We start from the raw sequence: 25,338 nt of genomic DNA, 5'->3' as shown, positions 1-25,338 counted from the left end.
TTATATTAATAATAATAATAATAATAATAATAATAATAATAATAATAACTTTTATTTATAATGCACTTTTCATTCACAACAGATCTCAAAGTGCTAGAAACTTGGTGTGTGTATTCATGTTGTCCACTTCATGTTTATAAAGGAAAACTAGTTATTAAACATGTTACCTGATAAAATAAACAAATAAATGATTGAAAGAATGGCTGAGTGAATATCCACGCCCCCCCCCCCCCCCCCACACACACACACACACAGAGACACATGCACACACAAACAAATATAACAGCTAAATCAATCAATAAATAAAGTTGTAATGCGTGTCTCACCCAGTGGGGGGCAGTGTGTGACCAGGATGTCTGTGTTGTCTGGGATTTGGTTCCACTTGTCCAGAAGAGCCTGACCCCTCGGCAGGTTGAAGCCCCAGCCATAGTACCAAGGTTGCCTGCACACATGCACACAAAACAAAATTAATTTAATTTAAATGCAACATAATTTATTTGCAAGCCATCAAAAATCAAGATAATGTGTGAATGTTTCCCCATTAAATTGATGTGAGAGCAGCTTTTGAGCTTTCTGCTCTGAGCGCAGAGACTCAACTTCTCTAAAACTGAACTATAAACCTTCACATTTTACAGAGACAGCAGCATGAGTACAACTTTTCAATTCATAGTTGAATTCATATTGATAGCTTTTTGTAAAAGTTTAGCTCACAGTCTTGTTTTGATGTTAGAAGAACTAGAAAAGACAAAAATATATTTTAAGAGATACTAAAGGAAACTTATGGCAAAAAAAATCATCAGTGTAGATTTCCATTAAATCCTTCTTTAAAAAAGTTACAAAACTAAAGTTTTGTCCATATCATCAAACTGAATCAAAAATATTAATGTTGTGCACGAGGAAAAAACAAACAAATACCTGTACTGTAACAGGTCTGCTTAAAACATAAAAATATTACACCTTTAAATGGCCGAAAGGATTATGACAAAACAGTCAGGATTTTTTAAAGAACATATGAATGGTGCAGTACAGCTGCTGATTAAAACATTAACACACATCCACTTTCTTCTAGAATTCAAAGATTTATCCATCCATTTTCTTTACCCGCTTATTCCATTTTGGGTCACGGGGGTCGCTGGTGCCCATGTCCAGCAGTCACTGTGCGAGGGGCGGGGTACACCCTGGACGGGTCGCAAGTCCATCACAGGGACACACAGAGACAAACGAGACAAACAACCATTCACTCTCTCACTCACACCTAGGGACAATTTAGAGTTACCAATCAGTCTAACATGCATGTTTTTGGTCTGTGGGAGGAAACCGGAATACCCGGAGAAAATCCACGCATGCACGGAGAGAACATGCAAACCTAGAATTATATTATATATATATATATATATATACACACAAATCCTTTTAAAAAATTTGAATATCATGGAAAAGTTGTTTTACTTCCATAATGCCATTCAAAAAGTTCATCTTTAATAGATGATAGATTCAGGGCCCACAATTTAAACGATTTCAAGTATTTATTTATTTATTTTTACATAATTTGGGCTTCCAGCTCATGAAACCCACGAAAACAGGAAGGAATTCAAAAAATTTGAACACTGTGGAGAAATCAGCCCAAATGTTGCAGGGCATGAATGTTTTAAACTGAGTGTGACACACTAATCATTTACTAAACTCAAAGCACCTGCACAGGTTTCCCCAGGTGTCATTAAATTGCTTCAGTTTGGTTCAGATGTCTCAGTTCGGTTCAATATGGGTAAGACCTCAGACATAACAACTGGCCAGAAGACCATCATTGATACCCTCCATAGGATGGGTAAGACACAAAAGTTCATAGCTAAGGAGGCTGGCTGTTCACAGAGCGCTGTGTCCAAGTATATCAATGGAAAGTCTAATGGAAGAGAAAAATGTGGCAGGAGAAGATTCACCAGCAAAAGAGATGACCGTGGGCTTCAGCAGATTATAAAACAGAGAAGATCCCATAATTTGGCTGAGATCCAGAAAGAGTGGAATGAGGGGGGAGTCACAGCTTCAAAAACCACCACATTCAGACGCATCCTGGAGATGGACTACAACTGCCGGGTTCCTCAGTCCTCTTTTCCGATGAAAGTAAAGTGTGCCTTTCATTCAGAAATCAAGGCCCAAGGGTTTGGAGGCAGAAGGGTGAGGAACAGAGCCCATACTGCTTGAGGTCCAGTGTGAAATATCCACAGTCAGTCATGATTTGGGGTGCAATGTCCGGTGCAGGTGTTTGTAAACTCTGCTTTCTTAAATCCAAGGTCACCGCAACAGTCTACCAGAATGTTTTAGAGGACTTCATGATTTCTTCTGCTGACGATCTATATGGAGATGCAGATTTCATCTTCCAGCAGGACCTGGCCCCTGCCCATGCCGCCAGAAGCACCAAAACCTGGTCTGATGCCACAGTGCTTGACTGGCCAGCCAACTCGCCGGACCTAAACCCCATTGAGAATCTATGGAGTATTCTCAAGAGGAAAATGAGGGGCACCAGACCCAACAACAAAGAAGAGCTGACAGCAAGCATCAAGGAAATCTGGGCTTCCATAACTCCCAGTCAATGCCACAGGCTGATTGCCTCAATGCCACGTCGCATCGAGTCAGTGATTAAGACAAAGGGATTCACAACCAAGTACTGAAGATTGACATTCGTTTTGAAAGTACAATATTTGGATTGATTTGTTGTGATCCTAATTTCTTCCTTTTTTTCTGCAACAGCAGTAATTTGTGCTGATTTCTCCACAGTATTCTAATTTTTTGAAATCCTGTTTTCGTGGGTTTCATGAGCTGGAAGCCCAAATTATGTAAAAATAAATAAATACTTGAAATTGTTTAAATTGTGGGCCCTGAATGTATCATCTAATACAGTTTAACTTTTTAAATGGAATCATGGAAGTTAAACAACTTTTCCATGATATTCTAATTTTTTGGAAAGGGTCTATATATATATATATATATATATATATATATACATACATATTTATTATTTGTCTATAATGAATGTTACGTACCACAGAGCATTAAGGTTGCTGTATTAAACCTTTACTTAAGAGGTCTGACTGTGACTCAGGAATTCTGGCCAGTTATAGACATATATCTAATCTAATATTCATCTCAACAATTCAGAATCAAAATAAGCTTTATTATCATTGTACAGAGATACAGCGAGAATATGTCCATGCTGTCATCCAAAAGATGGGTGGAGTGCACGTAGCTGCTGCTCTTTGAGAGCATGGCCTCTTATCCTTTTCAAAACACATTTTTAGATAGAAAAAGGGACAAAGCCACGAGGAGAGGTTAATGGCATTACAAAAAAAGATCTCTTCACACGTTGTCCTAACAGGACACGATTTAAACGGACTGCACTTATCTAGTGCTTTTCTATCTTATTTCAAGACACTCAAACCGCTTTACACAACAATCTGTGCCTCATTTACCCATTCATACAGCTCTATACTAGATCTCTACAAAGATAATTGAACAAATCATTCTAAAGAGACTAATCAGTGCTTTTAGCTCACATTCCTACACTGATGGGACACACATCAGAGGCTATGAGGGGTTCAGTGTCTTGCTCAGGAACACTTCAACATGTGACTGCTGGTGGAATCGAACCCCCAACTCTCCCATTGGAGGAGGACTGCTCTAACCACTCAGCCACAGCTGACCCATAATATTTGACATTCTGACAAAATTTAGAAAATAATTAAAAATCACTGCATTATGTTACAATACTATTATACAGTAAATGAAATAGTTACACTATTGTTACTTTTTAAACAGAGTAGTGCCTATCCCATCACTGGAGATAAAAACATTGGTATGTTCTGTAGATTGTGTAAGGAGGTGTAGAGGTTCCGTCACTTGTGTCTATCTCATGGGCCGGGGGCCAAATCAGATCCTTGTTAACAACTTATGTGGCCCCCAAGATATTACTTAAAGGTACAGTGCCTTGCAAAAGTATTCGGCCCCCTTGAACTTTTCAACCTTTCGCCACATTTCAGGCTTCATGTCACAGAACAAGGTTTTGGATTCAATATAAGCCAGACACAGGAGTGCAAAAATTAACAGTTTTTATTAATAAGGCTGCTGGTAGCTGCAGAGGGAGGCCTTTTATGCCATGGACAGTGGTGCAATGAAAGTTTGTGGTCCAAAGGGCAATCCAAAAGGGTGATCCGTGAGTCGAGGTCATAGACTGAAGAGGAAGTCGTTACCGTGATCAGAGAGGTGGAACAGAACCAGATGAGGAGCAGGCAAAAAACAGGAAATCCAGAAGGCAGGCGTGAGGTCAATAATCCAGAGAACAAGGCTTGAGGTCTAGGCATGAAACTATGAGGGCTTGAAAATCAGGGACCATGGAAGGTGTAATAATCTCTTTTACTGGTGGAGAGGGAAAATGGATCTTTTGAAGGGTGCAGAGCAGGTGAACCAGATGAGCTGAACAGGTGAGTGGAATCAGGGCTGATTGCTGTGATAGGCTCAGGGGGTGTGGTGAAGTGAGCAGGCAGAGGTGCAGGTTGACAGGAGATGAGAATAAACATGAACAGAAACTATGACCAGAATGGCAGAAAACATAGCATGTCATGAAGGGGCAGGGAAGTGAGCAGATGGGGGTCAGCGGGGTCCGCTGATCATGACACTTCAAACATAAAGCTATAAAATTTTAATTTTTGTGAAGAATCAACAACAAGTGGGACACAATTGTGAAGTGGAATGAAATTTATTGGATGTGTCAAACTTTTTTAACAAATAAAAAACTGAAAAGTGGAGCGTGCAACATTATTGGGCCCCTTTACTTTCAGTGCAGCAAACTCACTCCAGAAGTTCAGTGAGGATCTATGAATGATCCAATGTTGTCCCAAATGACTGATGATGATAAATAGAATCCACCTGTGTGTAATCAAGTCTCTGTATAAATGCACCTGCTCTGTGATAGTCTCAGGGTTCTGTTCAAAACTCAGAGAGCATCATGAAGACCAAGGAACACACCAGGCAGGTCCGAGATACTGTTGTGGAGAACAACAAAGTCCATGCTCATTAATCCAGGTATAAAATCCAACATTTTTCAGTCAGGTCATCTGGACAGTTTCTGAAGAAAGACAGTTGTGGAGAAGTTTAAAGCCAGATTTGGACACAAAAAGATTTCCCAAGCTTTAAACATCCCAAGGAGCACTGTGCAAGAAATCATCTTGAAATGGAAGGAGTATCAGACCACTGCAAATACTTGACCTAACTGCTGCTTTTGATACAGTGGACCACAACATTTTAATATCGCAATTACGACATATTGTTGGTATTGATGGCACTGTTCTTAAATGGTTTAAGTCTTACTTGGAGGAGAGAACATTTTCAGTGAAAATTAATGACTCTGAATCATCTTCAGTTCCAATGCAATATGGTGTCCCGCAGGGCTCAATTCTGGGCCCTATGCTCTTCTCGTTGTACTTACTGCCTCTGGGTTCTATCCTTAGGAAACATGGGATTTCATTCCATTGTTACGCTGATGATTGTCAGATTTATTTACCCCTAAAGCAGAAGGATGGACATACGTTCACACATCTCCTGGAATGTCTAGGAGATATTAAAGCTTGGTTGGCCTTGAACTTTTTAAATTTTAATGAAAACAAAACCGAGGTGATGGTGTTTGGACCCAGTGGCTCCTGTGAGTCCTCCTCTATTGACCTGGGACCCTTGGAGAAATATTTTAAACCTGTTATTACAGATCTTGGTTTTAAGGTGGACAGTGATTTTAAATTGGACAGCCAAATCAAAGCCGTGGTTAAGTCCAGCTTTTATCATTTAAGGCGATTGGCGTCAGTGAAGTCTTTTCTTTCCAGGCAGCATTTTGAAATGGTGATCCACGCCTTTATTTCGACTCGATTGGATTACTGTAATGCACTTTATCTGGGAGTCAGTCAGTTGCTGCTCTCACGTCTGCAGCTGGTTCAGAATGCTGCTGCACGACTTTTAACAGGAACTCGAAAGAGGGAACATGTGACCCCTGTCCTGGCTTCACTTCACTGGCTGCCTGTATATTTTAGGATTCATTTTAAAATTCTCATGTTTGTTTTTAAATCACTGCATAATCTTGCCCCGGCTTACCTCTCTGAGCTTCTTCATCCCTACATACCCTATCGGTCTCTCAGGTCAGCAGATCAGCTGCTCTTGGAGGTACCAAGAACAAGAAGGAAGCTCAGAGGGGACAGGGCTTTCTCTGTCATGGGCCCTAAGTTATGGAACGACTTGCCTTTGCAGGTCAGAGAGTCCCCTTCACTGTCCATTTTTAAAGTTCGTCTTAAAACTCATTTATTCTACTTGGCTTTTAACACCAGCGGGATCTAGTTTTTAAATTTTGTATGCTTTTAAAATGTATGTTTTTAACACCAGCAGGATCTAGTTTTAAATTGTATGTTTTCTGTTTTTAAACTGTTTTTTATTTTCACTTTTATTATGTTGTGTTTTAATGTACAGCACTTTGTGTCAGCTATGGTTGTTTTAAGGTGCTTTATAAATAAAGTTGGTATGGTATGGTATGGTAAATCTACCAAGACCCGGCCGTCCCTCTAAACTTTCATCTGGAACAAGGAGAAGACTGATCAGAGATGCAGCCAAGAGGCCCATGATCACTCTGGATGAACTGCAGAGATCTACAGCTGAGGTGGGAGAGTCTGTCCATAGGACAACAATCAGTCGTACACTGCACAAATCTGGCCTTTATGGAAGAGTGGCAAGAAGAAAGACATTTCTCAAAGATATCCATAAAAAGTGTTGTTTAAAGTTTGACACGAGCACCTGGGAGACACCAAACATGTGGAAGAAGGTGCTCTGGTCAGATGAAATCAAAATCCAACTGTTTGGCCACAATGCAAAATGATATGTTTGGTGTAAAAGCAACACAGCTCATCACCCTGAACACACCATCCCCACTGTCAAACATGGTGGTGGCAGCATCATGGTTTGGGCCTGCTTTTCGTCAGCAGGGACAGGGAAGATGGTCAGAATTGATGGGAAGGTGGATGGGGCCAAATACAGGACAATTCTGGAAGAAAACCTGTTTGAGTCTGCAAGAGACCTGAGACTGGGACGGAGATTTATCTTCCAACAAGACAATGATCCAAAACATAAAGACACATCTACAATGGAATGGTTCACAAATAAACGTATCCAGGTGTTGGAATGACCAAGTCAAAGTCCAGACCTGAATCCAATCGAGAATCTGTGGAAAGAGCTGAAGACTGCTGTCCACAAACGCTCTCCATCCAACCTCACTGAGCTCCAGCTGTTCTGCAGGAAGAATGGGCAGAACTTCAGTGTCTCCATGTTCAAAACTGACAGAGACAAACCCCAAGAGACTTGCAGCTGGAACTGCAGCAAAAGGCGGAGCTACAAAGTATTAACGCAAGGGGGCCCAATAATATTGCACGCCCCACTTTTCAGTTTTTATTTGTTAAAAAAGTTTTTGACACATCCAATAAATTTCATTCCACTTCACGATTGTGTCCCACTTGTTGTTGATTCTTCATAAAACATTTAAATTTTATATCTTTATGCTTGAAGCCTGAAATGTGGCAAAAGGTTGAAAAGTTCAAGGGGGTGAATACTTTCACAAGGCACTGTATTAAATCAGGTCCATCAATCTGTGAATCTCTATTGCTTCTCAACTGGCCTAAAACCTGAGAATGGGTAGTTTAGATTTCTTAAAACTATTTGCCAACTTTGGAGCCAAGAAAATTAATTTGGAATTTTTCCATATTCTTTGATTTGGACATAAAAAGAGCAGCAGAGAACGTCAAATGAGACTGTTTCAACTCTCGTCAATGAACTTGCAGCCAAGTAAAGATGTCAAACGTTTAACTTGAGCTAATATGTGTCTGAACAAAAAAGTCTGCTTTAATTATCTCTTTTTGTGGTTTCTTCATATTTCAAAGACACATGCTTAAAACTCTGGAGAGGGTGGTTTTTTATTTATGTTTTAAAGATTTCATGGATTGGAAAAAAATTATGAACAAAAATGTAAAATGGAAAAGCTGTAGTGACCTTTTGATTTGTAGTCCACTGTTGGAGAAAAATACTCTTGCTTACATTGTTTATTCATAAAGAACCAAACTCAATGGCAGGACAACACTTTTAACTGGGATTTTACTTGCAAGGTCATATTTTCAGGACAAGTTACATACAATGTACAAGTGAAGTGAACTGGATCATGGCTCGAATTAAGGAGATTTCTGAGGAGCTCAGAAAAAGAGTTGTTGATGCTCATCAGGCTGGAAAAGGTTACAAAACATCTGTAAAGAGTTTGGACTCCACCAATCCCCATCAGACAGATTGTGTACAAATGGAGGAAATTCGAGAGCATTGTTACCCTCCCCAGGAGTGGTGGACCAACAAAGATCACCACAAGAGCAAGACGTGGTGGGCGAGGTCACAAAGGACCCCAGGGTAACATAAACAACTGAAGGCCTCTCTCACATTGACTGATGTTAATGTCCATGAGTCCACCATCAGGAGAACACTGAACAACTATGGTGTTTTTTGTTTGTTTTTTTCATTCAACCTTTATTTAGACAGACAAGTCAAATTGAACCTAGAAGACTCATTTACAAGTGAGATCTGTTTAGACAGACAAAAAGTAATAAAACTGGACACATGTAGGAATTGGAGGCGAAAAAATTCCTATCAGACTTTTTCTTCTTACCTGAGAAGAAAAACTCTAATGTGGATGGCAGAGTTGAAGGAGAAAGACACTGCTGTCCAACAAGAACATGGCTGCTGGTCTGTAGTTTGCTAAAGATCACGAGGACAAACTAGAAGACTGTTGGAAGACTGTTTTGTGGACAGAAGAGGCCAAAATAGAACTTTTTGGTTTAAATGAAAAGTGCTGTGTTTAGAGAAAGGAAAACTGCATTCCTGCACAAGAACCTTATCCCATCTGTGAAACGTGGTGGTGGTAGTATCATGGTTTGGGTCTGTTTTGCTGCATCTGGGCCAGGACGGTGTGCCATCATTGATGGGACAATGAATTCTGAATTATATCAGACAATTCTAAAGGAAAGTGTCAGAACATCTGTCCATGAACTGAACTGGTTACCACACCACTGGTTGGTTCTCTATCTGTCTCAGATTGGAGGCAATGTGTTCAAAATAATGGCACTTCTTCTAGTATTCTAACTGTTAATAATGTTGTACCACAAAACTCAGTCTTATGACCCACTCTCTTTACAATCTACATAGGTAATGTAGGTCAAATCATCCCTGATGCATCCATACATTTCTATGCTGATGATGCAGTTGTTTATTGTCGAGCTAAAACAGTTGATAAGGTTTACCAACTTTTACAGTTTGACATCATCCAGTCAGATTTGTTTTGTCTCAAGCTTGTACTAAATGCCGACAAAACCAAAGGGATGTTTTCAAACAGGAAGTCTGTCCCAGCAGTCATTCCTTCTATTTTATCTTAGAATGGTGTTCCTATTGAGTTTGTCAATTCTTACCAATACTTGGGTACAAAGCATGCAACAAAAATACAGAAACAAGGCACCAAAAGTGAAAAATAAAAAATCTACAGCAGCATGGTCATATTAGCAGAGGGGTTCTGATGACAGTGACATTATCTTAGCAACATAATCCAGTTAGCAGCATGATACTGTTAAGAGTGAGGCTTCTCTTGGCAACATGTACCTGTTGGCACCATGGTACTGTTAGCAGTGTGGTTTGTTTAGCAGTGTGGTCTTGTTAGCAGTGTTAGCAGTTCTTATTAGCAGGTCTGTCAGCAGCATGATGATAACAAGGACCGCAGCAGCTGCCCTCGCAGACCGCGCTCCAGAACTGGGTCTGGCAGACAGAGAACATCCAAGGTTTCCCCACGGAACCAAACGGGTCTATAGAGTTCGATCCATGCAGGCAAGATGAAGAATCATGGAGACAAGAAGCCATGACAGGCCTGAGCCCGAGGCTGGAAGGACTGAACCACAATGGCAGGATGGCAATATAGTGACACAGAAAACTCCACAAGTGTGTCGCGGTCATACCTGTACCGTGGATGTGCATTGTAGATGCAAAATAAGTTAAAACAAAAGCACCAGGAACATAAAAAGATCGAGTCAAGGGGGAGCTCCCATCAGTGCTATCATTCGCGGCACACGTGACGTCATGAGAGTAATTGAATTCTGATGGTAAGGTAGTGACATGATACATGATATATGGCATATAATGGCATGAGATATATACACGACATACATACATGATACAGCCATGTAGTGCAGCAGCAACAAACATCAGCCTGATTATTTAACTGAGTCAATCAGAAGCTAAACACATGTACTAATGCAAGTCAAATGTATAGTTATGACCCCCATGTTTTTGAACAACATGCACAAGAGAAAATGTTATTGGACCAAGAGCTGAGCCTTGTGCTACACCACAACTAATACCAGTTTAGTTAGAAATACACCAAAATGTTTTAAGAAAACGAGATTTGGGTGTGCTTCTCATAGATCGACATAGTGATGCTGAGGCTTCATCATTTTCCTTGAGTGTCCAAATGTGTGGTCTGACCTATAGAACAATCAAATGTTCATCGCTCTATACAGACCAGTCTTCCAGATATCAGGCAGTTCACCAGCATGCCGCAAGGAAAGATAAATTAAACATTTCTTTGATCCGAGTAAGTGAAGGAACGTGCAGTGACAGACAACAGGGAGGAAGAAGAAAAGAGGATAAATGAGAAAAGAACAGAAGAGGAGGAGGAAGTCCTTGATGGCTCGGGCTCATGTTCCTTTACTTTGGGAGCTAACGCCTCAGTCGTGAGTGACGGAGAAGAAATTAACATGTCACTTACAATCTGTACTCCGATCCATCTTCCACCACAACACGCGACACATGCGTATGTGCAGCCTCCGGCAGCAGCGTCTGTCACCGCCAGCGTTTACCCAGCTTTTAATAAATTGCTGAGCTCAGTCACTTGAAAAGCCAACTTTATCACCGTGACTACTGCAGATGCATCTGTTCAATGAAACATCACATGAGGATTTTTTAGAATAATTTCCTGTGTGTGTGTATGTGTGTATGTGTGTGTGTTCATGCCTGAAGTGTTTGAGGACTTCAAAGACAATGGGGAAAAAGAGACGGGCCTGAGGACAAAAATGAATGCATGTTGCAAACACTGTCTTCTTTTTCTCCCCAATTAGAAAAGCTAAAAATGGTGATTTGGAGTCCACAAACAGAAAAAGGTATGAGCTCAACCACTGAGAAACGACATGCAGTTTCAGCTGCAACACTCACGATTAAAATTCTTTCCCTCCTTAAACATGAGAGACTAACACTTGTGATGAATGATCCAGGGCTGCCCGTGAACACAGTTTCAATAATTTACACAGTGAATATTAAAACATTTGGACTGGTCTGAGCATATTAAAAAGGCCTCCGTGTTGCAATATTCATGTCCATTCGAACACGGACAGCTCAATTAAAATGTAATGAGAAGCTGCTGCAACTGAAGCTTCCGATCTTCTTTGTGAGTGAATCGATGAAGAAAGAGCAGAAGGAGGAACGAACATGAAGATATTTCCTGGAGAACTGTATAAAAATAAAAACAGATTTATAACTAGAGAAATTGCACTTCCTGTGAAAAGCAGTGTGGATACTTATTACTGAAGAACTTGCAGAAAAATAGCTGAAATTAGCTAAAAACATGCTGAAATGTAGCTGAAAAAGAAGACCAAGCCTAAGTAAGCAGAAGAAAGCAGAATGAACACATTTGCTGAATTAGATTCAAATAAGCAGAAATGCAAACAAAAATTAGGAAATTAACTAAAAAGGCAGAAATTAGTAAAAAAAATTGCTGAAAAGTAGCTGAAAAGACAGAAAAAAGCTTAAATTGCCAGAAGGAAATGGAAGGACCTGAAATTAACTAAAAAATGTGGAGTTAGCTGGAAAAAACTAAATTTAGCACAAAACAGATAAAAAGTAGCTGAACTAGCAGAAAAAGCTAAACCCAGCAGAAAAAATCTGAAAGGAGCATAACAGGCTGAAATTAGCAGAATGAAGTTAATTAGGCTGAATAATAGCAGAAATTACCACAAAAATCTTGAATGTATTTGAAAACAGCTAAAATGAGCTAAAATGCTTAAAAAATTAGTTGAAAATGAAGAACAAGCTTAAATTAGCAGAAGAAAGCAGAAAGAACACATATTTGCTGAAAGGAGCAGAAATGAGCACAAAAAGTGGAAATTATCAGATAAAAGCTGAAATGAGCAAAACAGCTAAATGTAGCTAAAAAGGTAGAGAGAATTGGAGAGAACACATTTTTGCTGAAATAGGCTGAAAAAAGTTGGAGTGCAAAAAAAAAGTGGAATTATCTGAAAAATCTTAACTTAGCATAAAAACAGCTTACAAAAAAATACAACTTTCAACACTACTTGAGATTGTAGAAAAAGCTGAAACTTGCAGAAAGAAGTTGAAAGGAGCACAAAACAGCTGAAAGTAGCTGAAAAAAGTTTAAATTTGCAGCAGGAAGCTGAAAGAAGCTGAAACAGAACAAAATGCGAAAGGAGCAGTAAAAGGTTGTAAACAGATCTAAAGATCTGAAGGATGTAAAATGAGCTCAATTCATTTTCTATGAGAAAAAATGACATAAAAGACAAAATATTTCAAAAATCTAAAGTTGCACCAACACCAAAAGTCATAACAGGATTTTCCTGAAACAGCTGAATGTTTTTATTTATGATTTGTTGAAATAGGTTAAAAACTGCCCGACAAGAATAGCTCGGAAAAACAAACGGAAGAAAAATGGATCACAATAGTGTGACTGCATCATAAACATTCACACAATAAAGAATCGGAACATGGAATAAAATACTTTCACTGGAGAGCTGAAATTTGAGCAGATATTTCAGGCCAAATCAACAAGCACCAGAGCAGATTCGAACCTTGTTGAAAATTCCTCACTCCCCACCAAGCTGTCAGAATCTCTAACTGACCTGACCAAACACGATCCTGAAAAATATGTTTCAGATCAATTTCTGAATCCCAAGTCTCATATCAGACTACTAGTCTGTCTCTGTCAAACAGACAAACTTCAGTAAATCATGCTATTAGAGAAGGACCGAGTGGGTTTACGTGCACCTACTGGCAGTTGTTGGAACCAGCCAACTGACCTGAGAGAAGAGCTACAACACGAACAGAAGACAACTAAAGTGGAAATAGCTAAACTCACCAGAAGAGTTGAGATGTCATTTCAAAACCAAAATAATGGAAAACAGATTAAGACAGATTAGGAGATCATATTTCTCCAATTTTAGCTTCTCTCCATTGGCTCCCTGTCAAATTCAGAATAGAATCTTACTTCTAACCTACAAAGTTCTCAACAACAAAGCTCCATCTTATATTACAGATCTTATTGTTCCATATTTTCCTAAAAGAGCGCTTCGCTCTCAGACTGCAGGTTTACTTGTGGTTCCTAGAGTTTCCAAAAGCAAAATGGGAGGAAGATCTTTCAGTTCTCAGACTCCTCTCTTGTGGAACCAACTTTGAGTTTCTGTCTGTGAAGCTGACACATCGTCAGTCTTAAGATCAGGCTTAAGTCTGTCTTTTTTGATAAATCCTATAGTTAGGGTTGGCTTGGGTTTCCTGAGCTGTCCCTTAGTTGTGCAGCTAAAGGCTTAGACTGCTAGAGGACAAACTGCCCACATGTTCTCACTCTGCTGCTGTCTTTACTTACTTGCTCTACTCTACATGTTTGTATTTGTAATTATTTCTATCAATGTGTGTTTTTAGTCTTTCCTCCTATAGAAAGTACACCTGGACCTGCCATTATGTGTCCGTTTCTCCTTCCTGTCCTCTCAAACCCAACCGGTCGAAGCAGATGGCTGCTTGTCCTGAACCTGGTTCTGCTTTAGGTTTCTTCCTGTTAAAAGGGAGTTTTTCCTTTCCACTGTCTCCTTTGTGCTTGCTCAGGATGGGAGACTGTGACGAAGTGAAGATTCAACACAATCTGCTGCTTCCTTAGATAGACAACTTTACTACTTGGCTTTTATAAAGTCTGTGAATGTTTCTGTTCAGTGTCCTGAGCTGACTTCTGTTCTGACTTGGTGCTATATAAATTGAATTGAATTGAGAAATTTGACAATTTAAAAAGCAAATGTACCAAAAATTTGTAGATGCTAAGATGTAGATGCACATCTAATGATTACTTACTGCAAATTTCAATTAAATTCATCCAGTGATTCAGAAGACCCCCCCCCCCCCCACACACACACACACACAACAGAACACACACACAGAAACACATGCATATATGCATACCGGTAATTGTGTGTCTTCGTGTTTTGGCAGCTGGTGATAATTACTTTGCGCAGCCCTCAACCCCCCAGTAATGGTTTCTATTGAACTGAACTTGAATAGTGAAGCAGCACGAGGATGTAAGAACAGGGAAACTTAAGGTTTTAAAGGCTTGTTAAAATGGATTGCTTTGATCAATAAAGTTTAAACAACTTCATGACCCAGTGGGTCATAAGATATTTTGCTAACAAACAAACACACAAAAACACAATCAATCATTCAACCTTTATTTATACAGGTAAATCCCATTGAGCCTCGAGGACTCATTTACAAGAGAGACCTGATTTCAACAAAGAAAGATGACAACAATGGACAACAGCAACAACAATAAGCAGTTATAAAAACTCATACTACAGTTTTTTTTGGTTTTTTTTAACAAATAGGATGGCTAAAAGGAAAAAGGTAACAAAACAAAAAACAGCTAGATTCCAAGACAAATGTATAAAACTAAAAACAGGAACATGTCTGCATTGAACCCTGCCAGGAGTCCGACAGATTCTTAAAGACACTTAGAGAGGTCAAGGTCGAGAGCTTCAAATCTTTTTGTAAGATATTCCAGGAAACAGGAGCGGAGTAGGAGAAGGTCCTTTTGCCTAGTTCAGTCCTCACTGAGGGAACACTGCAGGTAATAATGTCCTGAGAGCGCACTCCGTAGCTGCACTCACGCAGAGACATGTAGGAGGAGATGTATGAAGGCAACAGACCAAGAAGTGATTTAAAGATGAAAATGTACCAGTGAGAGAGTCTGCGTGAAGTTAATGATGTCCAGTTAACCAATGAACAATTAACAATGAACAATACAAACAATAACAATTCTCTCTCTTTGTATTTTTGTTGGAGGTTAATAATTAAATAGAATATATCAAATTTTTTCAATGACTCCACTTTACAAGGTTCTTGCTCAGGGCTTAATTTGTACACCGATCCATACCGGAATGCAAATAGTGGGTGGTCCGGGGCAGGTGGGAGTGTGTGTGGGTGGGTGGGGGGGTGGGGGTTGTGTGTGTGTGTGTGTGGGAGGGGGGGGGGGGGGTCCTGTGGGTCCTCCCCCAGAAAATTTTGAATAAAAGAGATGCCATTTCCCGCATTTAGGTGTATTTTAATGGGTTGTTAAACATCTATGTTTACCTACATTTGTAAACACTTAATTAAACTAGAAAGTTCCTGGAAAAATGTTGATATGGTCTGCCAGACTGCTGCCAATTTAAACATTTGATTTGACAGTATTGTGTGTCGTGGTTTGCTCTCAGCTACCACTATACCAAATTGCAGCGGAATAGCTCTAGAAATGGCTGCGTTATCATATTTTTTCTTTTTTGGCTAAGGCGGCCATCTTGGATTTTTGATTTGGATTCAGTATGTGATAGGGAACATTCTCAGTTACAGTATAACCTCACCAAATTTCAACTCTCTGTGTAAAAATGGCTGAGCTAAAACCACTTAAAAGTAGCATTGGCAGCCATATTGAATTTTTGATTCTGATGCAGCATTTGACGGGAAACGTTCTCAGCTATCGTCACAACAAACTTCAGCTCAATATCACTAAAATTGGCTGATTTATAGTATCTTTCCTTTTTTGCTCAGGTGGCCAGCTTGGATTTTTGATTTTCAATCAGAGTCTATTAGGGATCGTTCTCAGCTACCAATACGCCAAATTTTAGCTGAATCACTCTCAAATCTGTACAGTACTTTGGTTGGCCTTGTTGCTGTTTTAAGTGCTCTATAAATAAAATGGTATGGTATGGTATGGTATTCATTCAACCTTTATTTAAACAGATAAATCACATTGAGCCTCTAAGACTCATTTACAAGTGAGACCTGTTTGGACAGACAAAAACAGTGGTTAACTGGACACATGTAGGAGTTGGAGGCAAAAAAATTCCTATCAGACTTTTTTAGACATTGTGTAGACATTCTGTAGATGGAGGAGACGAGATCGGTCAGCAATGTTCATAGATGCTCTCGAGGTCACTGTAAGAGTTCTGATAAGGATGGAAAATCAGTCAATGTCCTCCGGTAAGATCAATAAACATTCTCGAGGTATGTCAAGGAATGGCCAAGAATAACGCCTATGAGAATCCAAGAGTCCTGAAATGATGACACAAAGTTTATTCAGCTGGTTCCATCTGGTTATCAGTTGGAAATTCCTCAGGGAGTGGGTGGGGAGCGTCAGATCACATGTACTCAAGGTGAATTCAGATAAGATGGCCTTCAAGGCCAGCCAAGGGAGCCAACTTCAGATAAACACACAGTTGTTTTGGGGACAGGCAGAACTTAATGATATCTACCTTGAGTCTGTGTTGGTCCACTCGGTTCCAAAATGTCCAAAATACATGGCCACACCGATGGAACATGACTGAGTAAAATCCCCAAGATCTGATCTATTCAGCCCAAAGCATTTGAGTCCGGGTAATCGAGACACGAACCAAGCCATCATAAAGGCAAGCAGCGTGATCGGGTCCAAATTTGCTGCCGACAACTTCCTTGATTGTAGATAAAACCAGCACCAGCCGAATCCAAAAAGCTGGAACCAGTTATCATAAATCCAATTAAATATGCGTCCTTAAAATCCACAGATGGCAGCAGAGATAGACACATCATCAAGTCTTCCAGTTGATGAGATATCCAGCTGTGTGCATGCCAACAGGGCAAATCGACTCGCCTAAAGCCTGTCTTCTCTTTGAAGAAATGCTGTAAATTGAGTTGAGGGACCAACTGATCAAAACAAGCCCATAATTATGGTTTGGAGGATATGTAAGAGAGCTCACAAGCAGTTTCACAGACAGACAGAGCGCAAAGCAAATCGGAAAGGGAGGGGATAAGCATCCGATCTCAGCGAGAGCAAGTGGTGAAGTGAAACGGTATAGTATGGTAAAAAATGGCCGAGTTACAGGATTTATCCTCTTTTAGCTAAGATGGCCATTTTGGATATTTGATTCAACTTGTCTGCTGGATTCCTTAGATAGAGAACTTTACTTATTGGCTTTTATGTATGTGAAGGTTTCTGTAAAGTGCCCTGAGACAACTTTGTTGTGATTTGGCGCTATCTAAATAAACTGAATTGAATTGAATTTACATTAGGAATATATTGCTCTGAGCTACAACCATACTAAATTTAAATTTCGGCTCAATATCTCAAAGAATGACTGCGTTATAGTTAATTTTGTTTTTGCTGAGGTAGCTGTGGCAGCCATCTTGAATCTAAATGGCTCAAAAAGTTAATCATTTCTAGAGATATATCTGATGATTACTTTCTGAGCTTGAAACAAAGCCAACAAGCTGTTCATGAGATATGTTGCTAACAGAAAGACCGTCTTCGTTTACATGCATTTCTAAATGTGTGTTCCTGAAGTAAGGTCAGAAGCATGTGCGTGTGTGGGTATGTGCATGTGTGTGTGTGTGGGGGGGGGGCAGGGCAGGGCAGGGCACAGAAACATAGATGAAGGCACAAGAAAAGACAAATTCTTGCTTCGAACAAACAACAAATATGCGCTGTGTAAATACTATAAGGTCTTTTGAAGAAATTATTAAAACGTGAGTGACACAAGAAGTTGGTTCACACTTGCGTGAATTTTCACATTTTTACAGCACTATTTGTCAGAGATAGTGCTGTCATTTCTAACCCAGGTCCGGCTCGACCCGAAATTCGGGCCGAGCCAGGCCAAAATAATGTGCAGGATGGGCAGGCTGGGTCGGTTCCGGGCTTTTGATATGGTTTTACAAATCATACAGAACAAATAAAACTAAATAGGAATGTAAAATATAAAATTGTGTTAATCTACTTGTTGAGGCGGGTCCGACCGGCCGGTTGAAAGAAGTAAAAAAATGTCCAGTTAAACTCAGATGGATCAGCTGATCACTGGCCGCGCGCGTCTCAGCACCTGCTGTCATCTGCTGTGAAGGAAGTAGCAGCAGCTACAAAAGCTGAAGCGAGCAGCGTGTTCAATTAAGATAGTCTTGTTTTATATTTTTCCAAATAATTTTACTCTAAAAATATTTTTGTTCATCTGTATAATAGCATATCTTAAGAATTTATTTTTTTTAAGCTATTCGTTTTGTGTGTTAATATCCATTTGGTGTAACAAGAAATCTTATCTTCCTTTCTTTGAAATACATTTTTAAAACTATCATGTCAAACTGATTTGCTTACAAAAGCAGAAAAAGCTTAATAATAAAAAAAAAGTCTGTTTTTTAGGTTCATGCCTTTAATTACAGTTAAATGATTGGGTCTAGTCATGTCAAGAAAAAAAAACCTACGGGCTTGGGCCAGGCCAGGTCCGATTTTTTAGGCCCGAATGCAACTCTAGTCAGAGATGACGAGTTAAAAACTCTCTTCACAATGTGATCAACAAAAATTTGTCAGAATTATAATGCAGAAACATTGGAGTGATCTGGTCGCACTCTGCTTTCTGAGACATCTCACGTCCAAACTATAACTCCTACATCCAAGCCAGACATACTGGTGGGAAGTCGATAAAAATCCCTGCGTTTTGATATATAATATATAAGTGTATCTTAAAAGATGTGGTGGTAGGAAGAGTTTATTCTATGATTTTCTGAGTTTTGTTCATAGAGCTCTCCACTCTAGGTCATGTGACCTCAGCAGGGGGGGTCAAACTCAAGGTGTGTCCCAATCCAACAGCTGCATCCTTCGAAGGCCGCATTTGAAGGCCGCTTACGTCACAATGACGAGCCAAGGCCTGTCCCAATTCGAAGACTCCTTCAATGCGGCCCACAAATGCGGCCTCCTTTCCCCCCTATTTGAAGGCCAGATCCGGTATATCCATCGCAGTCCACCCTATTCCATGATGCATTGCGGGCACACAGAAAATTCTGGACATAATGGCGGACAAAATAGCGATGGAGTACACTATTAAACATAAGTCTGTTAAAATGTGGGATTAAAAAATTAAAAGCCTAAAGCGGTTATGTTTTAAAGCGGATGATAGGCTTTTGTCATTTGCGTAGACATTTTTTGTATTATTTTTTGTCCGAGATCAGCTCGTACAGCGGGTCCTGTAGTACTATCGCCGCTAAGCTAATGTTTCTTTTTATTTTTTTAGTCAAGGCGGGTCAGGGGAAGGAGTTAGTGGGAAGCCCACTACTGTGACTTGGCCCTGGTTTGTCCTCATGGACGAGATTTTAGGACAGAGACTTTCCACTGCACCTCCTGTCATAACTGTCTCCATCACTGAGGACACTCCAGGTCCAAGCGCAGCAGTGGGTGACCAGAAAGACAGGGTTGAGTGTAGTGTGCTAAAAGGCTCGATTAGCTTGGTTAGCTTCAGAGCTCCACTACAGTCATATTTTAATAACGGGCTCTCTCTTTTTCGAGCTACTTGACAGATATGTGACAGAGGTACTGTGTGGGAGATGGTCTAATCAGTGACATGAGACGTTAATTTTCTTTGACCCATAAAAATAAATGTGGTCATTTATTAACAGAATCAAAATTTAACATCAAAACATTGTACACTTGATTAGACTGATCTGGTTCTGATTAATAAAACTTGGCACGTTTTACTTAATAAAAACAACAGACATTTCTGAAGATATCTGGATTAATTACTGGCAAGATAGAAGTTTAAAGATGGGGAATGAAGGAGTTTAAATGGAGAGAAAAGATGGATGAGGGAAAGTGTGTTGACTAGGAACAGCACCCTCCATCCGACCCCAGCTCAGCCCCGGTACACTGGGTAGTGAAGCGACTCGTTACCTTTGCAGAAGATAGGTCAGCTCCGGTACGGAGTTCCATTTCAACGCTACCTTTCAGCGTCTCCTCAGGATGGCTGAGAATCGTCCGAAGTAGTGACGGTACTCCGTTCAACAACACGCTCATCTCCCGGGTGGACTCACATGAGCTGTGAGTCCGTCAGAGGTTCCACTCAGATGTGGAAGATTCCATAATCCCAACTAGACTCAGAAGACTGAGTCTGAGAAAAACTCAGAAGAGACTCAGAAGAACTCAAAAGACTCAGAGGAACTCCAGAAGAACCAATGGAACTCATGGAACCAAGAGGGACTAACAGTTCCAGGAAGTGTCGACTTTTAAAAAGTTCTGCTTCCGGTCACTTGTAGTAAGTCCTGATTGGTTGATGGAACCAACAGGGGTTGGTTCTAGTGACGTCAAAGGGTTTTTACAAGTCGAGAAAACAGCAGAAATGTTTAGGAACAGACAGAGAAATGTTTTGACGAAGTGAGAAACACCGCAGGTGCCAGTTCTCTTGTTTCTGTCTGAGAGCTTTAAAAACATGACAGCTTGTTCCAACAACTTGTTTTGGACTGTCTCCGACTTTTGACCGACATCACTCCTTCTCATTTCAGACAGAAGATCAAAAAAATGCATAATTACTTTGTAAAATAGACATTTAACTTGATTTCTAATTTGAATGAGGATAAAAAAATCATTAATACTGTTTCACAGTTGATTTAAAAGGAGTGGTTCATTTCAACATTTAAAAATGGTATGAACTAAACACACTTTTGATTATCAAGATATTGTAAAATAGTAATGATAATATAAAAAGACAGTGTTCTTTCAATTGATTAGTTCAGGATACAATTAGAAAGTCTCTGGATGAGCTTAATTTGTGTTTCTGGATTCAAATCAATGAAATAACAGTTCCTGTCCCATGAAGGTCTTCAGAGGCAGGTTTTGATCGGAGGCCTAGTTCACTACATGAGGAACAAAGAGGAATGGAGATGGGGAAGAAAGAGGCAGCAGGACAGAGAGGATGATTTATTTCAGTTAATCAGAAGATACGAAGCAGAAGAGAGAAGAGCAAATGTAAGTATGGAGAGACTGGAAAAAAGAAAGAATTGCAAAAAAATTAATTGATGGTTGTTTTTTATGTTTTGAAAAATTTATTTTTTGTTTTAAATTTGAAAAATAAAGAGATTACAAATTCTAGTATTGTCAATAATTCATTTTATTAACAGTAAGTTCATTCAAAACAACAACAAAAGGCTATGTGGTGTGTCAGCCCTGCAAACCCATGGGACACCACCTCCAGGTCCTCTGGGTTTTTAGGGAGGTGGACGACCTGGTGGTGAATGGATACCTCTTCTGTCATGACGGACGATGCAGTGGACAGTAGAACGAGGTGTCCCAAACACTCCTGAGACCACCCTGCAGGATGCTCCACCCACCTCCCAGCCAGAAAAGAAACACCAGGGTTTCAGTTGTGGCCCCCCAACCATGTCGTGGATCCAGGTCCAGGAGATGAAACAACACCGCCGGACATGCCCTGCTTCATCAAAAATCCGGTCTAGGATCTTCTTGTTTAAAATAACGGTCCAGGACTGGGACACTCAGGTTAATCCTGCAGTACAAGGGTTTGGTCTGGTTCAGGAAATGTAGCGAACAACAAAAACATTATTAGTTTAAGATTTAATTTTTTATAAGATGTCAAAGCATTATCACAATTGTGAGGGTTAAGGTAAATATTCTGATGCTCAGTGAAAACACTATTTTACTGATGAAATAAAAGAAAAGAAAGACCGTTTTAACATTTTTACAGCCACTTTATGTACCAATGGATCTTATACAATAAAATATTGGAAAATGTTATGCTGTATTCTAAATTCCTTAGATAGAGAACTTTACTAATTGGCTTTTATGTATGTGAATGTTCCTGTAAAGTGCCCTGAGACACTTTGTTGTGATTTGGCGCTATATAAATAAACTGAATTGTATTGAATTAAATTTAAGATAAGTTAAAGATTATAGTATATTAAATTTTATTAAATTATTAATAATTTAATAAGATAAATTTAGATTTTATTTATTATGCACAAGTTAATAAAGTTAATACATTAGTCTATCAGTCACTGAAATTATCCATGAAACTAGCTGAAGTTAACATTTATTCCTTGAAAGTTTGTAGACTAAAAACAGTACGTTACCTAGAGATGATTGTCACTCAGCAGAAGATACAAAACATGTCACCAGCAACGATAAAGTTCCTGTATTTCCTCAAGAATTAAAAACAACAACATTTCAATCTCCATTCTTTCTTCGGTTGAGCGCTGTCACGGTTGCTAGGCGACAGGACATACGCCGACGTAACCCTGACGGCTAGACCTGTCCCAATTCACAGCCACTGACTTCCAGTCTACGTGGTCTTTGAAGGACCCGGCCTACGTCGACCGTTTAGGCCGGGTCTTTCGAAGGATGCAGCCGTTGGATTGGGACACAGCTTGTGTTACAAAAGGGGGACACAAAACCTTAAAACCTTTTTCAAACTAAGGGCCACTTTCAGAAACTACATTAAATCAAATCAGATATCCAGTATCTTTTCTTGGTCACAGGTTCCTCAAAAAGAGTTTGATTGGTCTCATTTAATGTTCTCTGTTGTGCTTCCGGCATCATAATCAAAGATAACTGAAAAAATTCAAGAGATAGAAGTATTTTACATTTCACATATCATCTTGAGGGCCAGATAAGATGTCAACGAGAGCCACATTTGGCCCCCGGGCCTTGAGTTTGACACATCTGAATTAGAGTGTGAGAAGTGTTCCATCAGGTGTTTCACATTCAATTCAATTCAATTCAATTCAATTCAATAATACATTATTAATCCTAAAGGGAAATTAAATGATGTTGTACTCATTATCCTCGTTTCATTAAGAGATGTTATAGATACTATAGATATAGATGGCTGTAGGCAGGAAGGATCTCTAGTAAAGGTCCACCCCGCAGTGGATCCTAAGAAACTGGCCACAGATGCCATTCGATCCATCCATCCGGACTCTGCTGGCCTCTCAGTTCCTTGAGGCTGCAGGACCGCCCGAATGCTGGGCAGAACTCCTTCCAGAATGATGGCCACTTCTCCCAGCAGCCTGCCATGCTTTTCGTTGCTACAGACAGCCAGCTGCAGGTGCCGGGGGATGATCCCGGTCCTTCTGCTGTCACGAGCTGTTTCCTGCTAGTTCCAGGATCTCCTTAGGAGATCTTAGGATCTCAGTGGTCAGGCACTTGAGCACAGTGGCAGGTAGATGGGAATGCATCCATGAACCCTCCTTTTCAACTCATTTGGGATTTGGCACTGTAGCTGAGATATTATTTAAGGTTTTGAGATGTTAATCAGCTGCTCCCGGTTGTAAACGAAACACCTTGCTGTTATGGTTATTATGTATTATGGGGGTTGGGGGGGGGGGGGGGGATACGCAAGGGTGGTGAGCAGCCAGACACAACACATAGAGACACTGCAGAGTTCAGATAAAATCACTCAGTTCAAATAGTTCCCTCTGGAGAGATCCGTGCACTAGGGGGTTGAACGAATATATAAATTTTAAACTCGACATTAACATAATAAAACCCAAATTTCAAATGTTGGATATTTGAAATATTACTTGAGTTATTTACTTGTTTCTGATAATTTTCTGAATATGTTTGTTTGAATGGTTTATTAGATAAATAAGGAGCAGATTCAATAAGATTTTTTTCTTCATCTGCTACCTTTCATTTTATATTTATAATTGTTTTCTAATTACATATATGTTAATTGATATGTATTTTATTTTGTTATGAAATGAATAAATAAATAAAAAATAAAAAATAAAAAAATAAATAAATAAAACCCGAGTAGAACTCGAGTATTTGATGACGTCATAGATCTCAAGATACAAAAATAAATAAAACCGCAAAAAAAGATAATTATTTACAAAAAAAAGACCAACAAAACATTGGGAGCGTATATTATGCTCCTACCATTTATCATACTGCAAATAAGTCACAGGAAAAACTAAACTATTAATTATTACTATTAAACTGCAAACGTGAAGAAACATGCAGCACGTCAAAAACGAAACTTAAAACAGTGGCTTGGACCCGGTGTTACACCATATTCTGTGACCTGCAACAGTGCAACACCGCCCCCTATGGTCATACGGTGGTCACATAATATGACGTCACTACGGATATTCAACGTTACATTTTTAACCTCGATAGATGTTCTAGCAATCGATGTGTAGATTACTCGAGTACTCTGTTAATGCCCTACCGTGCACACTCAGGGGGTGCCGAAGACAACCAGAGACGAATCCAGAGTCCTGAAATGATGACAGAACGTTTATTCAGCGGGTCTCCTCTGAAAAGTCCATGAAATTCCTCAGTAGTTAGGGAGGGAGGGACTGAGCATCAGGTTTACAAAACTTCCAGGTGGGTTGAGATAAGATGGCCTGTCAAGGCCAGTCAGGGAGCTGAATTCAGATAAACATGATTGTTTTGGGGACAGGCAGAATTTATTGACATCTACCTTGAGTCTGTGTCGGTCCACTTGGTTCCAAAACGTCCAAATTAAATTACCATACCAATGGAACATGCCTGAGAATAATCCTCGAGATCTGATCCATGCTGCCAAGAGTCTGGGTGCTCGAGGCACGAACCAAGCCATCATATAAGGCAAGCAGCCTGACCAGGTCCAGATTTTCTGCCGACGACTTCCTTGTTTGTTGATAGACCAGGAACCAGCCCAATCCAAAAAGCAGGAACCAGTTATCATAAATCCAATTATAAATGTGTCCTTAAAATCCACAGATGACAACAGAGATAGACACGTCATCAAGTCTTCAAAGTCGATGAGATATCCAGCTGCGTGCCAACAAGGCAAATCGGCTCGCCTAAAGCCTGTCTTCTCTTCAAAGAAATGTTATCAATTGTGTTGAGGGACCAACTGACCAAATCCAAGTCCATAGTTATGATTCAGAATATTTGTAGAAGAGAGGCTCTAAAGCAGTTTCACAGACAGGACAGAGCAAAAGCAAAGTGGAGAGGGAGAGGAGGAGACGTCCGCTCTTGAGAAGAGCAAGTGTTGAATGAAAATGGATATAATGCAGAGGTTTTCAAAGCTTTTTAGCTGAAATATGGTGTACTGGTAGCTGAGAACAATCCCTAATACCCTCTGATTGCAAATCCAAAATCCAAGATGTCTACCTAAGCCAGTCCTTCTCAAATAGTGGGGCACAGGGCAA

The 25,338-nt window shown here is 39.9% G+C and overlaps 1 protein-coding gene across 1 annotated transcript in view; it reads right to left on the bottom strand.

Annotated features, from left to right (window-relative positions):
• The window catches only part of LOC119428129 (metallophosphoesterase domain-containing protein 1-like), a 152,617-nt gene that overhangs the window by 50,986 nt on the left and 76,293 nt on the right, over nt 1-25,338 (bottom strand). The window contains exon 3 of the mRNA XM_037695766.1: nt 327-442. Coding sequence (XP_037551694.1) covers nt 327-442 — 116 coding nt within the window. The remainder of the gene's footprint in view (nt 1-326; nt 443-25,338) is intronic.

The sequence above is a fragment of the Nematolebias whitei genome, chromosome 22, assembly GCF_014905685.2.
Source record: "Nematolebias whitei isolate Nwh7 chromosome 22, NemWhi1, whole genome shotgun sequence".
NCBI classification, from domain to species: Eukaryota; Metazoa; Chordata; class Actinopteri; order Cyprinodontiformes; family Rivulidae; genus Nematolebias; species Nematolebias whitei.
The sequence above is the reverse complement of the archived record's forward strand: the minus strand, read 5'-3'. Positions and strand labels throughout refer to the sequence as shown.